Raw genomic sequence first — 22,787 nt, forward strand, 5'->3', positions numbered from 1 at the left:
TGTACTATTTGTGCAACATTTTTAAAGTCTAAGATTACAGACAATGTTTCTATAGTGCTTGTTTTCAATGCAAATTTATTTCTACATGATTAACATGTTAGGAAAAAAATCAGGGCACATCACGTGAATTTCACATTAGCTTACTTGCAATTTCTCCTCTGAAACACCAGGTGAACAACAGAAAACTGTACCCAGCTGAATCAAGTTCAGAAAATTGAACCGAACTGTGTAGAAACACTGCATACAAAGTGCACACACCTCAAAATACCTACCAGCTTTTTCAGTCCACCACAACTATCAACCACACCCATCCACTTCGGGTGTTGCAACCTTCCATCAGATTTCAAATAGCCTATCTCACAGCCCTTCACAATATCTTATAAGCTGCAACCGTTCAGTAGCCCACTTTAACAAGCAAATCTCAGGCCTTTTTCAAGGTAGAGTGCCATGTGTATGTATTTCTTAGATCATTTAACCTGTGAAAAAATTGCCACCATTATTATTAGTTTTTTTTCCTTTTTATGTGTAACTGACAAAGTTTTTGAGTGTTGTGATCCTAATCCCCTTGCTCTCACTTTTTTTTTTGCACCATTTTCATATCACAGAAACACTTAATTTGGAACACTTAAATTGTATTATAGGAACACTTAAATTGCACTATAGAGGTATTTCAAAGTAAGTTTTTAAAAAGTATGCCTTAAAGTTTTAGTATGCTAAGTGTTATATAACAATAGAGATGTATTTTGAAAATGTTAACAATTTAGTCTTAATCATGCAACTATTTTTTGGAGATACTAAAAAATACTTATAATTCATAGAATTATAATGCCAGAAGGAAGCATAAAGACCATGGATCATCTGGTCTACCACCATGATTCTTGAGGTAAGAATACTAAGGTGGGCTGGGCGTGGTGGCTCATGCCTGTAATCCCAGCACTGTGGGAGACCAAGGTGGGTGGATCACAAGGTCAGGAGCTCCAGACCATCCTGGCCAACATGGTGAAACTCTGTCTCTACTAAAATACAAAAAAGTAGTCAGGCGTGGTGGTGAGCGCCTGTAGTCCCAGCTACTCGGGAGGCTGAGGCAGGAGAACTGCTCAAACCTGGGAGGCAGAGATGGCAGTGAGCCGAGATTGCACCACTGTACTCCAGAGCAAGACTCCGTCTTAAATTAAAAAAAAAAAAAAAAAAAGGTACTAAGGTGCAAAAGGTTTAAGGGACTGCCTCAAGGTTTCATTCCACATCCCACTCTTCCATTTTAGGTACGAAGAGTTGTCACGCACTCAAAAAGATATTTGCTCTATTTGTTCTGCACTTATTTACTGAACACCTATTAAATGCAAGGCACTGTTCTAAGCGTTAGGCATACAATGGTAAATAACATAGATAAGGTCCCTGTCTTCATGGAATGCACATTCTAGAAGGGTATGAAAGATTTAAAATATCTGTATCTTACAGGATATGTATAAGTTAGTACTGTCAGAGTGATGAAAGGGGAGGGGGTACTTCTATAGATTGTGTGATCATGGAAGACCTCTCTGATATCAGCTTAGTGGAAACCATGAGAAAGAGCTGATGAAGAATATTGCAGAGAGGAAGCAGCAAGGCCCTGAAGACAATGATTTTGACGTAGTCAAGAAATACCAAAAGCAGGCTGGATTGAAAGCAGAATAAGCCCAGATTGAGAAAATCAGTCAGGGGTCACATTGCATATAACAAAGTTTACTTAATGCTGACTGCAAGAGAAAGCCATTGTAAGGTTGTAAGCAGGGGAGTGATATTATCCAATTTGTAATTTTAAGAGAATACCAAATTTTACAAAGAGTAAAAGCACGTTGGGAGATCAGTCAGGAAGTTACTGCACTAACTAAAGGAAAAGATGGTGGTTTGAATGTGCCTGTAGAGTGTTTGAAGAGACGGAGATGAGTGGATGGAGACCCTCACCAATGGGGCTTCAGCTGGCAGATGAGGGAAGGTGGGGAATGAAGGATGACTTGAGTCGATCGGGCAACTTTCACTCAGAACAACACACTTGAGGAGAAGGCCCCTGATCCAGATTTCTGTTCTGATCGTGTTACTCTGAGATGCCAAAAGACAGGATGAGTTACAATAGAAGCAAAATTCCACAGAATGATCTACCTCAGAATTTAAGGCTGGGTGTGGGGGTTGACACCTTTAATCCCAGCACTTCAGGAGGCTAAGGCAGGAGGATTGTTTGAGCCCAGGAGTTTGAGACCAGCCTGAGGAACGTGGCAAGACCCTGTCTCTACACAAAATAAAAAACTTAGCCAGGTGTGGTGGCACATGCCTGTAGTCCCAGCTACTTGGGAGGCTGAGGTGGGAGGATCACTTGAGCCTGGGAGGTAGAGGCTGTAGTGAGCTGTGATCACACCACTGTACTCCAACCTGGGCAACAGAGTGAGACCACCTCAAAAAAAAAAAAAAATTACCAGTGTAACAACTAGGATGTGGAGCATTCTAGGAAATGCTAACTCATATGGAGTACAAAGACTTCACTTATGATGAAAGCAAAGCCCATGGTGATCCAGAGTATGCAAACAAAAATGGAATAAAGTCACAATGCAAATTCTCTATCCCTACTATACTATTTGGTTTTTTTTGGTTTCTGTTTTGGTTTGTTGACATTTAGATGGCACATGATAGGGTTTGGTTGTGTCCCCACCCATATCTCATCTTGAATTCCCATGTGTTGTGGGAGGGACCAGGTGGGAGTTAACTGAATCATGAGGGCAAGTCTTTCCCATGCTGTTCTCATGATAGTGAATACGTCTCATGAGATCTGATGGTTTTAAGAACAGGAGTCCCCCTGCACAAGCTTGCTCTCGCTTTGCCTGCTGCCATCCACCTAAGATGTGACTTGCTCCTCCTTGCCTTCTGCCATGATTGTGAGGCCTCCCCCGCCACATGGAACTGTAAGTTCAATTAAATCTTTTTCTTTTGTAAATTGCCCAGTCTCAGGTATATCTTTATGAACAGCATGAAAATGGACTAATGTTGGTAAAATGGACTAAACTGGTACCAGAAGAGTGGGGTGCTGCTGAAAAGATACCTGAAATATGGAAGTGAATTTGGAACTGGGTAACAGGCAGAGGCTGGAACAGTTTGGAGGGCTCAGAAGACAGGAAAATATGGGAAAGTTTGGAGCTCCCTAGAGACTTGTTGAATGTCTTTGACCAAAATGCTGATAGTGATATGGACAATGAAATCCAGGCTGAGGTGGTCTCAGATGGAGATGAGGAACTTACTGGGAACGGAAGTAAAGGTGACTCTTGCTATATTTTAGCAAAGAGACTGGTGGCATTTTGCCCCTGCCCTAGAGATTTGTGGAACTTTGATCTTGGGAGAGATGATTTATGGTATCTGGCGGAAGAAATTTCTAAGCAGCAAATCATTCAAGAGGTGACTTGGGTGTTGTTAAAGGCATTCAGTTTTAAAAGGGAAAGAGCACAAAAGTTGGGGAAATTTGCAGCCTGACAATGTGATAGAAAAGAAAATCCCATTTTCCGAGGTGAAATTCAAGCCAGCTGCAGAAATTTGTGTAAGTAATGAGGAGCTGAATGGTAACCACCAAGACAATGGGAAAAATGTCTCCAGGGCATGTCAAAGACCTTGTGGCAGCTGCCCCCTCGACCTTAACAGGCCTGGAGGTTTAGGAGGAAAAAATGGTTCCCTGCACTGGGTCTGGGGTTCCTCTGCTATGTGTAGTCTAGGGACTTGGTGACTTGTGTCCCAGCCACTCCAGCCTTGACTAAAAGGGGCCAAGGTACAGCTCAGACCATGGCTTCAGAGGGTGCAAGCCCTAAGCCTTGGCAGCTTCCACGTGGTGTTGAGCCTGCAGGTGCAAAGAAGTCAAGAACTGAGATTTGGGGACTTCACCTAGATTTCAGAGGATGTATGGATATGCCTAAATGCCCAGACAGAGGTTTGCTGCAGGAGCAGTGCTCTTATGGAGAACCTCTGCTAGGGCAGTGGAGAAAGGACATGTAGGATCAGAGCCCCCACACAGAGTCCCTATTGGGGCACCACCTAGTGGTGCTGTGAGAAGAGGGCCTCCAGACCCCAGAATGGTAGATCCACCAATGATTTTCACCATGTGCCTGGAAAAGCCACAGATACTCAACACCAGCCCATGAAAGCAGCCAGGAGGGAGGCTGTACCCTGCAAAGCCACAGGGGAGGAGCTGCCCAAGACGATCAGAACCCACCTCTTGCATCAGTGTGACCTGGATGTGAGACATGGAGTCAAAGGAGATCATTTTGGAACTTTAAGATTTGACTGCCCCACTGGATTTCAGATTTGCATGGGATCTGTAGTCCCTTTGTTTTGGCCAATTTCTCCCATTTGGAATGGCTATATTTACCCAATGTCTGTAGCCCCCTATTGTATCTAGAAAGTATCTAACTTGCTTTTGATTTCACAGGCTCATAGGTGGAAGGGACTTGCCTTGTCTCAGATGAGATGTTGGACAGTGGACTTTTCAGTTAATGCTGAACTAAGTTAAGACTCTGGGGGACTGTTGAGAAGGCATGATTTTGAAATGTGAGGATGTGAGATTTGGGAGGGGCCAGGGGCAGAATGATATGGTTTGGCTGTGTCCCCACCCAAATCTCATCTTTAATTGCTATGTGTTGTGGGAGGGACCCAATGGGAGGCAACTGAATCATGGTGGGCAAGTCTTTCCTGTGCTGTTCTCATGACACTGAATAAGTTTCATGAGACCTGATGGTTTTAAAAAGAGGAGTTCCCTTGCACATGCTTGCTCTCTTCTTTCCTTGTTGCCATCCACGAAAGATGTGACTTGCTCCTCCTTGCCTTTTGCCATGATTGTGAGGCTTCCCCAGCCAAACTGTAAGTTCAATTAAACGTCTTTCTTTTGTAAATTGCCCAGTCTTGGGTATGTCTTTATCAGCATCATAGACTAATACAGCATGTTTAGAGAATAAGCCATTTTTTCCCTAGTATACTATTTTAGAGTCAAAATTAAATTATTTAGCTTAAACCAAGGTATTATAAGACTTCAAAAGCACAACTTCTAATTTCAACCAAACCTACAAAATTAAAGTAACCATGCTTATGGTAATTCACAAAACTACCACCAAAAAGGGCAGTTTCCTTGGCCTTCTGAGCCTATGGTGGGTGTTGCACTTCTTAGTCCTCTTATAGTTGAGGGCTGTGGGGCAAAGGGAATATGATTATTAATAGCTCATGGGTCATCAGCATGTGTAACCTGTGGGCTGAGCACCAATAACTACAGTGTGAAATCCTGAGATTGTCTATTCTCTTTGGCAGAGCAGCCAGAAACATTCAAGATGGCAACTGCTCTGTCAGCCTGGATCCCTGCATGACTGGTCAACCTTGATGGACATGTACTACGAGCAAAAAAATAAATAAACCTTTGTTATCTCAATCACTGAGACTCTGGGGTTGTTAGTTACCACAACGTAACCCAGCCTGTCCTATCATTTACAATCCAGAAAATGTAAGTATTCTACTAGAGTTCAGAAGAAATATGTCAGCAAAGTGAAGAATACAGTCATATCATCCTTTTAGGGAGGAGTAAGGTGGACCAAGGAAACCAAATAAAAATAGAGCCAAAGGGTTGGACTAGGTACTGGGATCACTAATTTTGTTTTAATTCTGAGTGCAAGAGAAGAATGCAAGAGTTCCAGTGCTTAACCACCTAGTATTTCCAATTAAAGTACTAATTGTACATATATAATACATCTATTATGTACTAGACAATCTGAAATACAGCCATGAGATAGGTAAGGCCCCTACCTCATGGTATTTGTAATTTGACAAAGCTATCAACTGTTATTATTTCAGTTTTCTTCCACTTTCCTAGGAAATTTTCAAATTCTAGTTTGTATTTCCTTTAAAGGAAAAAAAAATTAGGAAAAGTCTTGGCATTCTCAATCTTCAGTAACTCAGTCTACCTTCAGTTATAACTAAATTATGCCCCTTTTAAAATGTTCATTGCTAGCCAAATACTTTTAGCCTATCATGTTTCCTTATTGTTTGACTTTAATCATTTATTCCTCATTTCTTTCCTCATATCCCATGACAATATATTTTCTTCTTCTACTGCCTAGTTGCCGTTCCTCTGTCTCTGTCTTCCTTGCGTTCATCTTTCTCTTTCCCTGGAAATTAACTGTTGGAAAACCAAGTCTCAGTCCTAGGCCCTAGGAGATCTCATACATTTCTGTCTTCAACCACTTACTCCCAAACAATGACTCATAAAATTAAATCTAACTCAGATCTCTCCTTTGAGTCCAAGATCTAAATATCCAACTGCCTACCTGACATTTCCACTGTGATATCTCAAAATCACCTCCAAATTATCATATCCAAATTTAATTTATAAACTTCTCTTGTAAATCAATGATGCAAAATAATGTCTACTGTCCCCTATCTCACTGAATGGCCCACCATGCATCCAGTCACTCAATTCAGAAACCCTGGGTTCACTTCTGACCATTCCTCTACCTCAGTCCACAAATCCAGGCCATGATTATGTCCTTCCTGAAACGTTCCCATATATTCCAAACAACTCTAGATCCATCTTCTTCTTCCCATCTCTACTACTACCACTGCTACCTCATCCAAGTTGACCCTTTCTCCAGTAGACCACTGAAACAGCCTATTTGGTTTTTCATATCTATTCTTCTTCCCACATCCTCAATCATTTTTCCCATTGCAGCAAATGTGATCTCTGTAAAATTTAAATCTTATCAAGTCATTCTTAGTAAGTCCTGTTGAAAACCCTTCAATGGCTTCCTACTGCTCTTAGGATAGAAACCAAAATCCCGTAAGTGGTCTAGGAGGCCCTACATGGTCTGGCCTCAACTTATATATCTAGCCTCATCTTGTTCCACATACCTCCTCATTCTACACTTCAACTATAGTGACCTTTTTTTCATTTTCTAGAACATTCCACACTCCCTTCCATCACAGGATTTTTGTGGTGCTCTTTCAATATTCTGGAATATTCTTTTTTTCCCATTGTGATGGAGAGAATAATGGTGTCCTGAAGATGTCCATGCCCTAATTCCTGGAACCTGTGAATATGTTACCTTACATCACAAAAAGGGACTTTGTGGATGTGATTAAGGTTCTTGAGATGGGGCAATTATTCTGGATTACCTACTAGGCCCAATATAATCACAAGCGTCTTTATGAGAGGAAGGAGGGAGGGTCAGAGTGAGAGAAGAAGATAGAACAACAGAAGCTAGAGGGTTATAGTTAGAGAAATTTGAGAAATTTAGTTAGAGAAATTTGAAGATACTATACTTTGAAGATGAAGGAAGAGGCCACAAAGGAATGTGGAAAAGGCAAAAACAAAAAAGGATCCTCCCCTAGAGATTCCAGAAGCAACACACCCCTCTTGACACCCTGGTTTTAGAACTTCTGTCTTCCCAAAATAAGATGAGAAATCTCTGTTTTATTTTAAACACAGTGAGTTTGTGGCAATTTGTTATAACAGCAATAGGAAACTAACACATGTATCTTCACCAGTAAATGACAGATTCTACCAGCCTCAGGCCAAATGTAATTTTTCAGAGGTCCTTAAACTCCCTAATTAGGCCAAAAGTCCCTCTTACACATTCTCAAAGCATCCTTTATATTGGTAATTAAAGTTGTAATTATACACCTGTTTGTATAATTGACTATTTGACCAACACGTGTCTTCTTTACTGTGCTGAAGCTCCACAAGACTCGGAACCACATCTAACTTTGTGTTCTGAAGTATCTGGCAAGGTGCCTAGTCCATAGCAACTGCTCATGGACTTCTATTGCAGCAAATACTCCAAGAATTAACTGCTGTCCTCTACCAAGCAGTAGTGCCATTTTGGTAGATAACCCAGTGAAAGACTTTTTTCAGCCATCTTGCTCTGCCCAAAATGGGCCCTTTAATCTGAAGACCTGTATGTTTCTTCAACTTAAATAAATTTACTTCTGTAAGCTGGTAATTCCCACTTTTCACTCTCTTTGTTCACTCCTTCTGAAATTACCACTAGATGGACATTAAAACTTTTGTCTACTTCCATTCTTTATGCATTTATGCTGCATTCTGGAAGAAATACACTGCTCAGTCTTTCTGCTCACTAATTTGAGCATTAGCTATGTCTAGCTAAAATTCCATTATCAGTCCCTCGATATGGAATTTTTAAATATAATCACTGAAGTCATAAGCACAAAGATTTCTAACAGATCCATTGATAATGGTCCGTTATTATGTTATAGGCGAGTTGTCTTCCCTCGTTTCTAAAATATGTTGATGTTTTATTTTCTAATCATATTCATTCTGTTTGTTCTGCAAACTCAATTTTCTTTAGTAGTATTAAGTCATTTGTGGTATTGATTTTCTTAAACATTTGACAACTCCTCGTTGCTGAAGTCGCCCTTGTACCCGTTTGTAGTCGCTGGGTCTGTTTGCCACAGCCTGCCTTGGCGAACATGGTGGGAGGATACGGATGTGGTGCTGGGGGGTGAGACAGCAGTTTTCTGTTCTGGGTGTAAGAATCCAAGCTGCTCCCCTGGGGTCAGTAGCCACCTGCAGCACTGTCCTTCCTCTTCAGCCTTAGGATGGCTGAGCTGTTCTAAGTGCTGTTCCCTAATTAATCGGCCTGATCACTGGAAAATAGAATTTTTAGCAAGAAGCAGCTTTTCTTTATCTAAGAAACAGAAGTTCTGAATACGAAGCCCTAGATAAGTTCTGGGGTTCCATAAAATCCCAGATTATATCCCATAAACAAAATTATATTTTCTATGGGCATTTTTCAAAGTAGAGACTGACAGTTTTCCTAGAATACCCAAAGAGTCCTGTAACTAAAAATATTAGGAGCCATTCCCTAAGGAGTTAGGGAGGAAAATTTTTAACATAAATATGGGTTATTTGTCCATCCATTTTTTTCTACCAAGGTATCTGTTTTTCTTACCTTTCAAAAATAGTGGCAGTTTTATAAGAATGTTAACCATTGGACATTTAGTTGACCAAGATTTTATATTTATAATGGATAAAGTCAGGTAAACAAATGGGATAACATATCTCCAAAAGGAAAAGAATGTCACATTTACAAAATAAGAAACTATTAGAGACCTTGGAAGTTTTAAATGACTTTAAAAATACTTCTCATTTCTTTTCATTTGATATTCTTATGAATGAAGAAATAGTCTAAACAAACAAACCCATGATTACTTAAGATATCTTTACCCAAATAGTGATTATTAAAAGGAGAGATATGATTAGCGTCAAGAATAACTGACAATCGATGTTCTCAAAAGAAAAAACTGAGGACTCCACACAACTTGTTAGTCTCTGTACACTTGACACCTGCAGAATGCTTGGCTTCAATAAATATTTTTTGAATCATTTAAAGAAAGGAAAGAAGGAGTTTGTCTTAATATGATATTTTAAGAGTTTCTACCTCCTTAAGAAGGAAGGTAGTGTATCATTTCAAATGATTAATGAAATAGAAAGACAGCAGAACTAAAACAAGATGAATGTAAAAGCTTACATTTATAAATTAATGAGAAGATGCGATCCCCCCAAAAAAGACAGCAAAATACTTAAGAATCCTATTGAATCAAAAGTAGACTCAGCTTTTCAAAAACACTAACCCAAAAATGAATTTATATATCTATGAAGTAATCATTTCATCACTTGTTAAAAACTTACAGAAGAAGAAAATAATATTCTGCCCTCTGCATTTTAAAATCTACAAAGAAAAGATTAACAAAGAGAATAAAATACCTAGGAATATAACTAACAAGGAATGTAAAGGACCTCTTCAAGGAGAACTACAAACCACTGCTCAACGAAGTAAGAGAGGACACAAACAGATGGAGAAACATTCCATGTTCATGGTTAGGAAGAATCAGTATCGTGAAAATGGCCATACGGCCCAAAGTAATTTACAGATTCAACGCTATCCCCATCAAGCTACCAATGACCTTCTTCACAGAACTGGAAAAAACCACCTTAAACTTCATATGGAACCAAAAGAGAGCCCGCATAGCCAAGTCAATTCTAAGCAAAAAGAACAAAGCGGGAGGCATCACACTACCGGACTTCAAACTATACTACAAGTCTACAGTAATCAAAACAGCATGGTACTGGTACCAAAACAGAGATATAGACCAATGGAACAGAACAGAGGCCTCGGAGGCAACACAACATATCTACAACCATCCGATCTTTGACAAACCTGAGAAAAACAAGCAATGGGGAAAGGATTCCCTGTTTAATAAGTGGTGTTGGGAAAACTGGCTAGCCATGTGCAGAAAGCAGAAACTGGACCCCTTCCTGACGCCTTACACTAAAATTAACTCCAGATGGATTAAAGACTTAAACATAAGACCTAACATCATAAAAACCCTAGAAGAAAACCTAGGCAAAACCATTCAGGACATAGGCATAGGCAAGGACTTCATGACCAAAACACCAAAAGCATTGGCAACAAAAGCCAAAATAGACAAATGGGACCTAATCAAACTCCACAGCTTCTGCACGGCGAAAGAAACAGTCATTAGAGTGAATCGGCAACCAACAGAATGGGAAAAAATTTTTGCAGCTTACCCATCTGACAAAGGGCTAATATCCAGAATTTACAAAGAACTAAAACAGATTTACAAGAAAAACACAAACAAGCCATTCAAAAGTGGGCGAGGGATATGAACAGATACTTTACAAAAGAAGACATACATGAGGCCAACAAACATATGAAAAAATGCTCATCATCACTGGTCATTAGAAAAATGCAAATCAAAACTACATTGAGATACCATCTCACGCCAGTTAGAATGGCGATCATTAAAAAATCTGGAGACAACAGATGATGGAGAGGATGTGGAGAAATAGGAACACTTTTACACTGTTGGTGGGAGTGTAAATTAGTTCAACCATTGTGGAAGACAGTGTGGCGATTCCTCAAGGACCTAGAAATAGAAATTCCATTTGACCCAGCAATCCCATTACTGGGTATATATCCAAAGGATTATAAATCGTTCTACTATAAGGATACATGCACATGAATGTTCATTGCAGCACAGTTTACAATAGCAAAGACTTGGAACCAACCCAAATGCCCATCAATGATAGACTGGACAGGGAAAATGTGGCACATATACACCATGGAATATTATGCAGGCATCAAAAACGATGAGTTCACGTCCTTTGTAGGGACATGGATGAACCTGGAAACCATCATTCTTAGCAAACTGACACAAGAACACAAAATCAAACACCGCATGTTCTCACTCATAGGCGGGTGTTGAACAACGAGAACACATGGACACAGGGAGGGAAGCATCACACACTGGGGTCTGTTCAGGGGAAATAGGGGAGGGACAGCGGGGGGTGGGGAGTTGGGGAGAGATAGCATGGGGATAAATGCCACATATAGGTGAAGGGAAGGAAGGCAGCAAATCACACTGCCACGTATGCACCTATGCAACAATCTTGCATGTTCTTCACATGTACTCCAAAACCTAAAATGCAATAAAAAAAAAAAAGAAGAAGAAGAAAAGATTAACAAAGACAAAAGAGGAATAACAGTATGAGTGGTAAATCGCTCTTCGGCCACTTGCTGAAGCCTGCTCCCACTCTGTGGAGTGTACTTCGGTTTCAATAAATCTGTGCTTTCATTGCTTAAAAAAAAAAAAGTGGTGGCCAGGCGTGGTGGCTCACACCTGTAATCTCAGCACTTTGGGAGGCCAAGGCGGGTGGATCATGAGGTCAGGAGTTCTAGATCAGCCTGGCCAACATAGTGAAACCTCGTCTCTACTAAAAATACAAAAAATTAGCTGGGTGTGGTGGTGCATGCCTGTAATCCCAGCTAGTCGGGAGGCTGACGAAGGAGAATTGCTTGAACTGGGAGGCGGTAGTTGCAGCAAGCTGAGATCAAGCCACTGCACAGCAGCCGGGGCAACAGTGCAAAACTCTGTCTCAAAAAAAGGTAAATAGTTTCTATGAGGAAAATTGAAGAAGTTCTGTTGGCTCTGACAACCTTTTGGATAAATTAGGAAAAAAGAAGCAAATCAAAGTATTTCTACTACTGCATAAAAAGTTACATAAAAGTTACTATCTACTTACACCTCTGTATGAAAAAGTGGGGAAGAGATAAGACAAACCTTCATGGCATGACCAAAAGAGTTGTTAATTTTCAAATAAGATAAAAGGAAAAAAATTCATCTCTCTACTTTCCAAATTTCTAAAACAGAAAAATGACAAAGGTGTGAACATTTCACATGATCCCTTTCAGCAATATTACTTTGGTCTACGAAGGAAAATGTCCAACTCCTTTCAACATGGAGTTTAGAATAAGACCCAAACAGATGTGCACAGATGAAGAAAGAACTTTTATTTTTTGACCTGCCAGACTTCTGATGGTCAACATAATCATCTAAAACACAATTAACAGCAGTAGTACAACTGCAATAAAAAAAAATTAAACATACCTCCTGTTCTTCCATTGCCAATCTGTACAGCAGGTTGAAGACTTCTTTCATTTTTCAACAAATGAGGCAAATGATAATAAATACTTGGCACTTTAAGAGATTTTTTGCTTGTTAACTCCTTTAACAGCTTTAGGGTATTATCTGAAACATACAAGTATAATTAATACACAAGAATTACCTTATAGAAGTTGTTGATTTTATAAAAACAACAGTAAAAATTAATGAGAACTAGTACTAAAGAATTTTCTTTCCTAGTTTCATGCTTTGGTGAATGAGATCTCCATTTAAGATGAAAAGGACACTTTCACAACCAAAGTCTCACAGATCATGATGTTGATAAAACTGGCTGAAAGAAGCCAAAACGGCCAACCAGAATACGGTAAGGAGGGATACTAAGGACTCACCTCTATAATGTGTTAGAACCCAAGTTTGCCAAACAGACTCTAAATATGCTGTCCACTTATGAAAATGTAATAAATAATAGTAAGTACATTGACTATCAATCACTTTCACTTTCCTTCTTTTCTTTCTTTTTTTTTTTTTAGACAGGGTCTTGCTCTGTAGCCCAGTCTGGTGTCCACTGGCACAATCACAGTTCACTGTCACCTTGACCTACCAGGCTCAAGAGATCCTCCCCACCTCAGCCTCCTGGGTAGCTGGGACTGCAGGCACATGCTACCACATCGACTAATTTTTTTAAAAAATTGTAGAAACGGGGGTCTCACTATGTTGCCCAGGCTGGTCTCAATTTCCTGGCTTAAGCAATCCTCCTATCTTGGCCTCTCAAAGTGCTGGGATTACACAGGCATGAGACACCATGCCCACCATTCACTTTCTTTATACATTACATTTTATCAAAATTTCACATGAATTTTTTTTACTGAAAACTTCAAGTAAAATAATTTAAACAGCACAAGCTGAGAATGTCCAGTACAGATCACAACTTTCAAATAGTTGTATTTTTTTTCTCACTCCATTTTACACCCAGGATGTTTGTTTTTATTAGAGGAACCAATGAAGCGTTTAATGATACGAAATAAAAACTTGGTAGTATAAATGATATTGTTTTAAAATTTCATTAAATTAGAATTTAACCCTAGAAACAAGGAGGTTAGCAGTAGGAATTTGTAACCTCAAGTTCATTAAAAATATGAGAAGAACCAAAAATTCACAAAAGAAATACAAATGACTGTCATATGTAAAATTAAAGTGTAATATCATGAATAAAGAAACAATTACAAATTTTAATATATCTATCAATTTCCACCTATGAAATTAGCAGATTAAATAATAATATTAAATATTGGTGATAACAAGATAAATGTTCCAGCTATTCAAAGCAGCATCAAAAACCCTAAAACATTTCTGTCCTATTACTCAGTAATTTCCCTTTTAAGAATTTAGCTTCTATGTATTCAACAAATGTTTGGTGATTATCTATTTTATTTCAGCAAGTGTACCATGTATTCAAAAATCAATAGTCATCAAAACACAGATCCTGTTTCTAAGAAAGTCATAATCTAATGAAAATAACTTAAAGGCTACCAGAAATATGATTGATTTATATACAAATAGGTTCATCAGAGTTATAAACTAGGGGGAAAAACAACCCATTTGAATAACTGCAGAAAAATGTTTAATATATCATGGTATATGATTAGCTGGCATATTCACAGCCACTAAAAATAGGATTTTGAAGACTATTTAATGATATAGTTTTAAAATGCTCTTAGTATATAATTTCAAGAATAAAACTCAGGCCATAATACACAATAACAATTTTGAAGAAAAATATTTATGGAAAAAATACTAGAAGAAAACAAAAAATGTTAGTAGAAATCACTTTGCATCAAGCTTATGGGTGATTTATTTTTTTATCTACACCAGTCAATGGGTTTCAACATCAGGGTGACATAATGCAAAGTTTACCAGCAGGAGAAGGAGCATGCATCTTTATAAATAAGATGAGGCAGTGAATCCGGAGATAAGAGGAATGCATGTGTTTTTAGATCAGGTGAAGCTAAATGAAAAAGCATGCTAATCCAGAAAGATTATGCAAATTTGGAGGCACTCAATTATCAAAAAAAGAAGAGCACAGAAAGAGAAAAGAACATTTGCATCATCTTACTCTGACCAGGATTTCTCAGAGAGGAAACAGGTCAGAAATTCTTAAAGCATCCACTAGGAAACTATGTGTATTATTTATTATAAATCAGGCTTAAGAGCACTAATTGCTTCAAATAGCTCAAAGATTGATCCAGAGTCCATTTGAAGCCCACACATAAGTCACCACAGAAACATGTATCCACAAAAAGTTAAATTTTAATCTCATTTGAATGTTTTCAAAAGATGCACATTCTACACTACTGCCAACAAAATTTAATCCATTACAATTTAACTTTTTTTTTTTTTTGAGACAGAGTCTCGTTCTGTCAGTCAGGCTAGAATGCAGTGGCACCATCTCAGCTCACCGCAACCTCTGCCTCCTAGGTTCAAGTGATTCTCCTGCCTCAGTCTCCCGAGTAGCTGGGACTATAGGCATAAGCCACCACGCCCAGCTAATTTTTATATTTTTAGTAGGAATGGGGTTTCACCATGTTGGCCAAACTGGTCTTGAACTTCTGACCTCAAATGATCCGCCTACCTTGGCCTCCCAAAGTGTTGGGATTACAAGCGTGAGCCACCACGCCCAACCAATTTAAGTTAATATGACTCTCTTAAAAATCAAATTTAGCAGGTAATAGTTTTTTTTTTATAATTTACTAGAAGAGAAAGTTTTGTGTGGTGATTTTTCTCTCTGAGAGGGTAACAGATGCCGAAAAGAGTAACAGATACATGTCTTTCAAGAAAATATTCCACATGCCTGTTTGAAAATATAATCTTTTTCTAATACAAAAAATACTGTTTGTACCTGAAAACTTATTCAGTGCATCCTTACTTCCATTTGTTTCTGCTCCTACACGCTTGAACTGTTGCACAATGGTATTTAATTCAGAAGAGCGCTGTGAGATTCTATGTTCAGCTATTCGAAGACGTTCTTTCAAAGCAAGAAATTCTCGTTGATAAGCAATCAGTTTTTCTAGAAGCAAAACCAAAACAGTTACAGTATATGTCTTAAAACAAAACAAACAACATAATCTAAACAGAACTGTAAAATTACAATGTTTAAATTTGAGTTTTTCAGAAGAAAATATTTATTCATTGATATAGAACTGAAGATAAAAAGGAGCTCTGACTTGTTATATAACAAAGCTTATATGCTCTTATTATTTGTAAGAATGCTTTTAATGCTTATTATTATTATGCTCTTATTTGTAAAAATGTGAGCACTCTCCAGCACTTCATATAATTAAAGATGGATGAAATGATAAAAGGTTTTAGAATAAACACTTTAAAGCATCATACTAACATGATTTGTCAAAAGGCACAAACAACTATAAAGACCGTATTCATATCAATCAAAGAGATGAAACAGAAACTGATGGTAATATGTATAACAATAAAATGAATATAACATATTTTATAGCATATTCATTAATTTCCATAGACCAAAATTTTCCTCTGTACTTTCTAGTCCTCAAAGATTTCCCTAGGCCAGACTTTGGTCAAATTTCTGATATCTAAAAACCCAGTGAGTGGCAGGCGTGGTGGCTCACACCTGTGATCCCAGCACTCTAGGAGGCCAAGGTGGAATACTGGAGTATAGCTTGAACCCAGGAGTTCAAGACCAGCCTATACAACACAGCCAAGACCCCATTTCTACAAAAATAAAAATTAAAAAATTAGCTAGGCATGGTGGTGTGTGCCTATAGTCTCAGCTACTCAGGAGGCTGAGGTGGGAGGATTGCTTGAGCTCAAGTGTTGGAGGCTACAGTGAGCTATGATCACACGACTGCACCCCAGCCTGGGCAACAGAGTAAAACCTTCTCTCAAAAAATAATGAAACAAAAATCCAGTGAGCCAGAAGTACAATGGCCCTAGTTAAAAGTCATTCATAGGCTGAGCAAGGTGGCTCACACCTGTAATTCCAGCACTTTGGGAGGCCAAGGTGGGTGGATCACCTGAGGTTGGGAGTTCGAGACCAGCCTGACCAACATGGAGACACCCTGTCTCTACTAAAAATACAAAATTAGCCAGGCGTGGTGAGCTCCTGTAATCCCAGCTACTCCAGAGGCTAAGGCAGGGGAATCACTTGAACCCAGGAGGCAGAGACTGCAGTGAGCCGAGATCACGCCACTGCACTCCAGCCTGACGACAGAGTGAGACTCCATCTTAAAAAAAAAAAAAAGTCATTCATTTTAATAATTTGAAAGAATCACAGATCAAAAAGACCTGGTCTAGGAAATAAAAGTGGGCTTTGATGAGGATAAATGTAGGCGTTGAAACAATGAGGAGAAATGAGACAGAACAGAGACAAAGTACACAGTAGAAGAGGCCCAAGGACAGAACTAGACACCAACACTTAAGAGATGGTGGAAGAGAAGAGGCTATTCATGTACTTGCTCAGAGGTACTGAATAGTAGCAGAGGCTGCAGGAATGTTATGCACAATGTCCGCAACCTCATTAAATTAAGATAAACTGCAACAGTGCTTCCAACTTCTGTAGCAAGCTAAATAATCTAAAGCTACTATTTTGACACCTAAACAAATTTTTTGAGACAGAGTCTCACTCTGTCACCCAGGCTTGAGTGCAGTGGCAAGAACTCAGCTCACTGCTGCAACCTCCACGTCCCAGGTTCAGAAGATTCTCCAGCCTCAGCATCTGGAGTAGCTGGGATTACAGATGTGTGCCACCACACCCAGATAATGTTTGTATTTTTAGTAAAGATGGGGTTTCACCATGTTAGTCAGGCTGGTCCCAAACTCCTGACCTCAGGTAATCCGCCCACCTTGGCCTCTGAAAGTACTGGGATTATAGGCGTGAGCCTCTGTGCCCAGCCAGAAAAGCTATTTTTAATTTAACATTATAATTTCTGTTTTAATCATGGATAGAAGCGGTAAAAAACAGACTTACAAAAAATGAATCTGCAGTCTTAATAACACTCAATCATACTGTTCCTTGTGCCTTACATAAAAGTCCTCACAGTAAACACCTCTTAAGATTCCATGGCAGAAAAAAAATCTCTCTGGCTTAACTGCCATGGTTCACTACATGGAATAACAAAAGCATCTATGTCACCGTATTTGCCTTAATTTGCTCAGAAGGAAAGGAGAAGAGGAAGGACAGAGAAGGCCGTGATAGGGAAAGGGCATAAAGGGAGCTCCAGGGTGCCAGCTAGGTTCTATTTCTTGATCTGCGTGATAGTTTAGGGAAATTCAGTGGTATGCATTCATGGTTTAGGCATTTTCTGAATGTGTAAATTCATAATATAAGAAATGTAAAAGAGATACTATTCCCAAACACAAAACTTAAACAATTATACTAAACAGTTATAAGAGACACATAAGATTTATGTGAAGAAAAGTACAAGCCTTTTACTGACATCTATAAAAAATAAAATAAAATCATCTCTTATTCCTAAACAGGAAGGCCAAATCTTACGAAAAGATGAATTCTACCCTAAGCAAAAGAAATTCAATTCATTATCTTTCAAAATAACATTTTTTTAACTTGATGTATAATTCTAATATTTATCTAAAAGAAGAATGTTTTTAAAGGGCCAAGAAAAATCTAGAAGATAATATGGGGGAACTTGCTCTGAGATCAGAATATCCTATATGGTTACAAAAACTAAAAGTGTGTGAACTGCCAGTCCAGACAGTGTGGACAAGGGCAGATCAATATAAACACAGTGTCCAAACATAGCATGTGTCCAAAAACAGATCTTTGAGTTCTTCCCTCTTTATGTGAACATTAGAATCCTACCCTTAAGACTTAAGTAGTGCCAAGATACTGGTTTCTCAACACCATTTGCCACTAAAATAAACCAGAACTTGTTGGAGGCCGGGCATGGTAGCTCATGTCTGTAATCTCAGCACTTTGGGAAGCCCAGGTGTTTGAGACTAGCCTAGGCAACATAGCGAGACCCCACCTCTATTTAAAAAAGTTTTTAAAGAACTCTTCGGAGAAATAACTTCAAGATAAACCTAGAATATTCTTCTGCCAGCAAGAAAGTATTATCAAAAGAAAAAAATGACAGGACTTCTCCAAAGGGCACAGGAGGGCAGTAGAGAGGCCCCCATTGGCCAAATGCGGAACAACTGAAGTACCAAAATAAATATTGATGGTAACGGATTATAACCCATTGAATAAAATAAGAATCCATGAGTCTGTATCAACAACAAACAAATAAAAATGAACAAATAAACAAATTGGCCGCCTTCTGTAAGAAACAGAAGAAGAAGCGGGACATAGTGGCTCACGCCTGTAATCCCATCACTTTGGAAGGCTGAAGTGGGTGGATCATGAGGTCAGTAGTTACAGACCAGCCTGACCAACATAAGGAAACACCATCTCTACTAAAAATACAAAAATTAGCCTGGCATGGTGGCGTGCGCCTGTAATCCCAGCTACTCAGGAAGCTGAGGCAGGAGAATCATTTCCACCCAGGAGACAGAGGTTGCAGTGAGCTGAGATCACGCCACTACACTCCAGCCTGGGTGACAGAGCGAAACTCCATCTCAAAAATAAAACAAAAAAATAAACAGAAGAAGAAGAAGGACAATTACTAAATGTAGAAGAAATAATGGAAAAACCACCATTTTGCAATCATCATAGCAATAACTGATTCAGGCAAACATCGAAAATGCATGCTAAAACTAACAGGTTGAAATCTGATGAGAAACAGGATATTTATATCATCTCAAAATACCTCTCCACAAAGTACTCATTACTTTACAAAGAGGGAAATGATAATTTCACAGTGGAAAAACCTAGCTGACACCACCTTCATCAAGTGATCAAAGTTCAAGTTGGCAATAATAGGACGGAGATCATATGCCTCATGAAGTGAAGCCCAGAGGACACCCCTCATTATGTGGAATTCCTGCCAAAAATGCATAATCTGATTCCAATCTCAAGGAAACACTGGACACATCCAAACTGGGGAATTATACATAAAACAAATGGCTTCTACTTTAAGACATATCAGGGTCATCAAAGACAAAGGCCTACGAAGTGACCGACAGTAAGAAAGACTAAATGCAAAGCACTGTCCTGGACTGGATCCTGAACCTGAAGAAATAAATGCTGTCAAGAAGAACATCACTGGAAAAATAACAGAACACAGACTACAGAATGGGTATGATTGTGCCAATGTTAAATTTCCAGAATTTGACACTTGAACTGTGGTAAGAGAATGTCTTAGTTCTTAGGAAATAAACATAAAATTATTTAGGGGTAAAGAGGCATGATTTCTGCAATTTACTCTGAAATCGTTCTGAAAAGAAACAAATACCTGTAGAAAGAAAGATGATAGAGGCAAAATGTTCACAACAGGTGAAATGTGTAGAGAAGTTAGTTATTTGTACTATCCTTGCAACTCTTCATTTTATCATTTTTTAAATACGAAGATTCTTTAAAGTAACCAGGAGACTGAATGGCAGATATAGGCTAAGTCTTTCATCAGCTCCTGAGTGGTAGAAAGGGATAGGAGTCTGAGGGCAGTCTCTATCTCCACATGCATTTTCTTGTTATGTTTTGAAATCACCCTCCCAGAGGCCAGCTTCACCAAGTAGGAAGAATAACCAGTACCAGTAGAGAAATACCCGACCCCTAATTCTAAAATGCTTCCCTGCTTTGAGGGGAACTGTCCATGCTTTTGGAAAGTTAGCTTATAAAAGATCCCTGGAGGCCCATGGACTATTGGATTATGTCACAGGTATTTAGTTTCTAGCCCGGATGCTATTGCTGTTCTTAGTCCAAGGCCCACAGCTATGAAAAGGCTCCAGGGGGGCCATTTCCGATCTCTCTCACATCCGTCCTTGGTTGCTGACTCCATTCTGCCGCATTAAAAAAGTTATCCACAACAAAAGCGCAACTTATATTCCATCTAGAAAGCCAACTCAGTTTTTTAGAACTTTCTAGAATTTTCCCTAGAATTTTCTCCATTTGTATTTCCCATAATACTATACAGCTAATACTATACAGCTCTCTTGAAGAATCGAGAGTTATTTATCTGCTTCCAGCATTCAGTTTACTTTAACATAACAGATGAAAAAATTCCTCCAAATTAATGATATATGTTTGATAATTCCCTATTGTCAAAATTAGTAGCAAAATTCTTATTTTTGCCTTTCTTTGAATCATTTCAACTGGTTTCTGTGGGGGGTCATGGTGGGAAACTGAGGGAACTCTCATACTACTATCTTAAGTACCCAGTTTTGTTTATTGTTTCGTTTTTGTTGTAGACAAAATCTAACTTTTTTAATTGTAGAAAATTATGGGCCAGGCATGGTGTCTCACACCTGTAATCCCAGCACTTTGGGAGGGCGAGGCAGGCGAATCACCTGAGGTCAGGAGTTTGAGACCAGCCTGACCAACATGGAGAAACACTGTCTCTACTAAAAATACGAAAATTAGCCACGTGTGGTGGTGCATGCCTGTAATCCCAGCTACTCAGGAGGCTGAGACAGGAGAATCACTTGAAACCAGGAGGCAGAGGTTGCAGTGAGCCGAGATCATGCCATTGTACTCCAGCCTGGTCAACAAAAGCAAAAACTCTGTCTCCAAAAAAAAAAAAAAAGAAAGAAAGAAAGAAAGAAAGAAAATTATATGTCCAGCTAGACCATGAAAATACAAATTATGTTTTGTACAAATCATGTTTTGTGAACCTAAGATTCTAAAACAAAATTTCCAGAGAAACCACTTTGATTCCTCAACTTAAATATTTAGTTCAGTTTTTTGGGCTTTCAAAGACTTATGAGACTGAATAAAACTACTGATATTTGATCCTTTTTGGCAAAAATGGTAATTTCATATGAAATTGTTCAACAGTATAGCTGAATGATTAATACAAACAAAAAAGCACCAATAAGTCACATCTAATGTGTGGTGAATAAAAACAGATCAGATAACTTTATTTTTTAAACAACAGTAACTTCTTACCAACAAGATATATAAGATACTACTAAATTCTGAGCTAATATTAAAAACTGGCTTTTTGTATTGAAATAAAAACTACCAAAAGTTAAACTCACTCTTTATTTCTTAATTTAAAACATTTTAATATTTATTAGACAATACAATTATGGCACTGAAAAAATTGTTGAGAAGTCCTCTGGGCTGGGCATGATGAGTCACACCTGAAATCCCAGCACTTTGGGAGGCCAGAGCAGGAGGATCACTTGAACCCAAGAGTTTAAGACCAGCCTGGGCAAAATAGGGAGACCTCGTCTCCACAAAAAAAATTTTAAGACATAGCCAGTGTGATACTGCATGCTTGTAGCCCCAGCTACTCAGGAGGCTGAAGTGGGAGGATCCCTTGAGCCCGGGGGTTTGAGGCTCCAGTGAGTGTCGAATGCATCATTGCACTCCAGCCTGGGTGACAGAGCAAGACTCTGTCTCTTAAAAGAAAAAAAAAAGTAGTCACCTTGTTCAACCCTCAGTACCTCATTGAACTTTTTCCACAGATTAAATTTTTTAAAATATGAATGAGGAACTTTTTTAGTAAGATTCCAAAATTTAACAAGCTTTACTTTTCAGGAAGCCACTGCCTTTGAAAAATGTTTTATTTCACTTTTTAAAGATTTCACATGCATCACTCTTATACAACCATTTTAAATTAGAAAGAAGATGGCCTAGATGAAATTGCAGAAAATTTCCCACTTACAAACCTCTTAAGCATAAAGAAAAAAAATAAAAGAACTAGATAAAGAGGGTGGTTTAGGAGAACTAAAGCCTAGAAAAGTCAAAAGAACAGGAGTCCAAATGAAATAGGCAGAAACAATTCTAATTAGAATGGCTAGCTAAAACTTACAAACGAGAGCAGGTACCTCATTGTTTCTTAAATTTATCATGCATAAGAACCACCTAAAAGGGCTCACTAAAACAAAGAATTCTGGACTCCACTTTCAGGGATCCTGATTCCATAGGTCTGAGGTGGGGCCTGAGAATTTCTAACAAGGTCCCAGGTGATGCTGATGAGCTGAGAAGCCCAGAGGTAGCCAGCGTTGTCCTCAAGGTAGTTCTAGACTCGAGCAGCCTAGAAGTTTATGTAGTTCTGGTCTACCAGTTTCTTCTCCTCTCCTTTCCTCTGGCCCATAGGTTAAGGGATCCAGGGACAAGATGCACTCATTAAAATGTTTAGGGCCATAATCCTGAAAATTAACTTGAGGCAGAGAGGAGTTTCCAAGTATCCAGTGAACAC

The 22,787-nt window shown here is 38.8% G+C and overlaps 1 protein-coding gene across 3 annotated transcripts in view; it reads right to left on the reverse strand.

The window, feature by feature from the left end:
- Positions 1 to 22,787, reverse strand: part of MGAT4A (alpha-1,3-mannosyl-glycoprotein 4-beta-N-acetylglucosaminyltransferase A) — a 116,996-nt gene that overhangs the window by 49,714 nt on the left and 44,495 nt on the right. For all 3 annotated transcript variants that reach the window (XM_021671759.2, XM_064371402.1, XM_064371403.1), the window contains 2 exons: positions 15,392 to 15,559; positions 12,481 to 12,621 (listed from right to left, as the gene is read on the reverse strand). In XM_021671759.2, coding sequence (XP_021527434.1) covers positions 12,481 to 12,621; positions 15,392 to 15,559 — 309 coding nt within the window. The remainder of the gene's footprint in view (positions 1 to 12,480; positions 12,622 to 15,391; positions 15,560 to 22,787) is intronic.

Source organism: Aotus nancymaae, unplaced genomic scaffold (assembly GCF_030222135.1).
Source record: "Aotus nancymaae isolate 86718 unplaced genomic scaffold, 86718_ANA_hifiasm-v0.15.2.pri h1tg000131l, whole genome shotgun sequence".
In the NCBI taxonomy this organism is placed as follows: Eukaryota; Metazoa; Chordata; class Mammalia; order Primates; family Aotidae; genus Aotus; species Aotus nancymaae.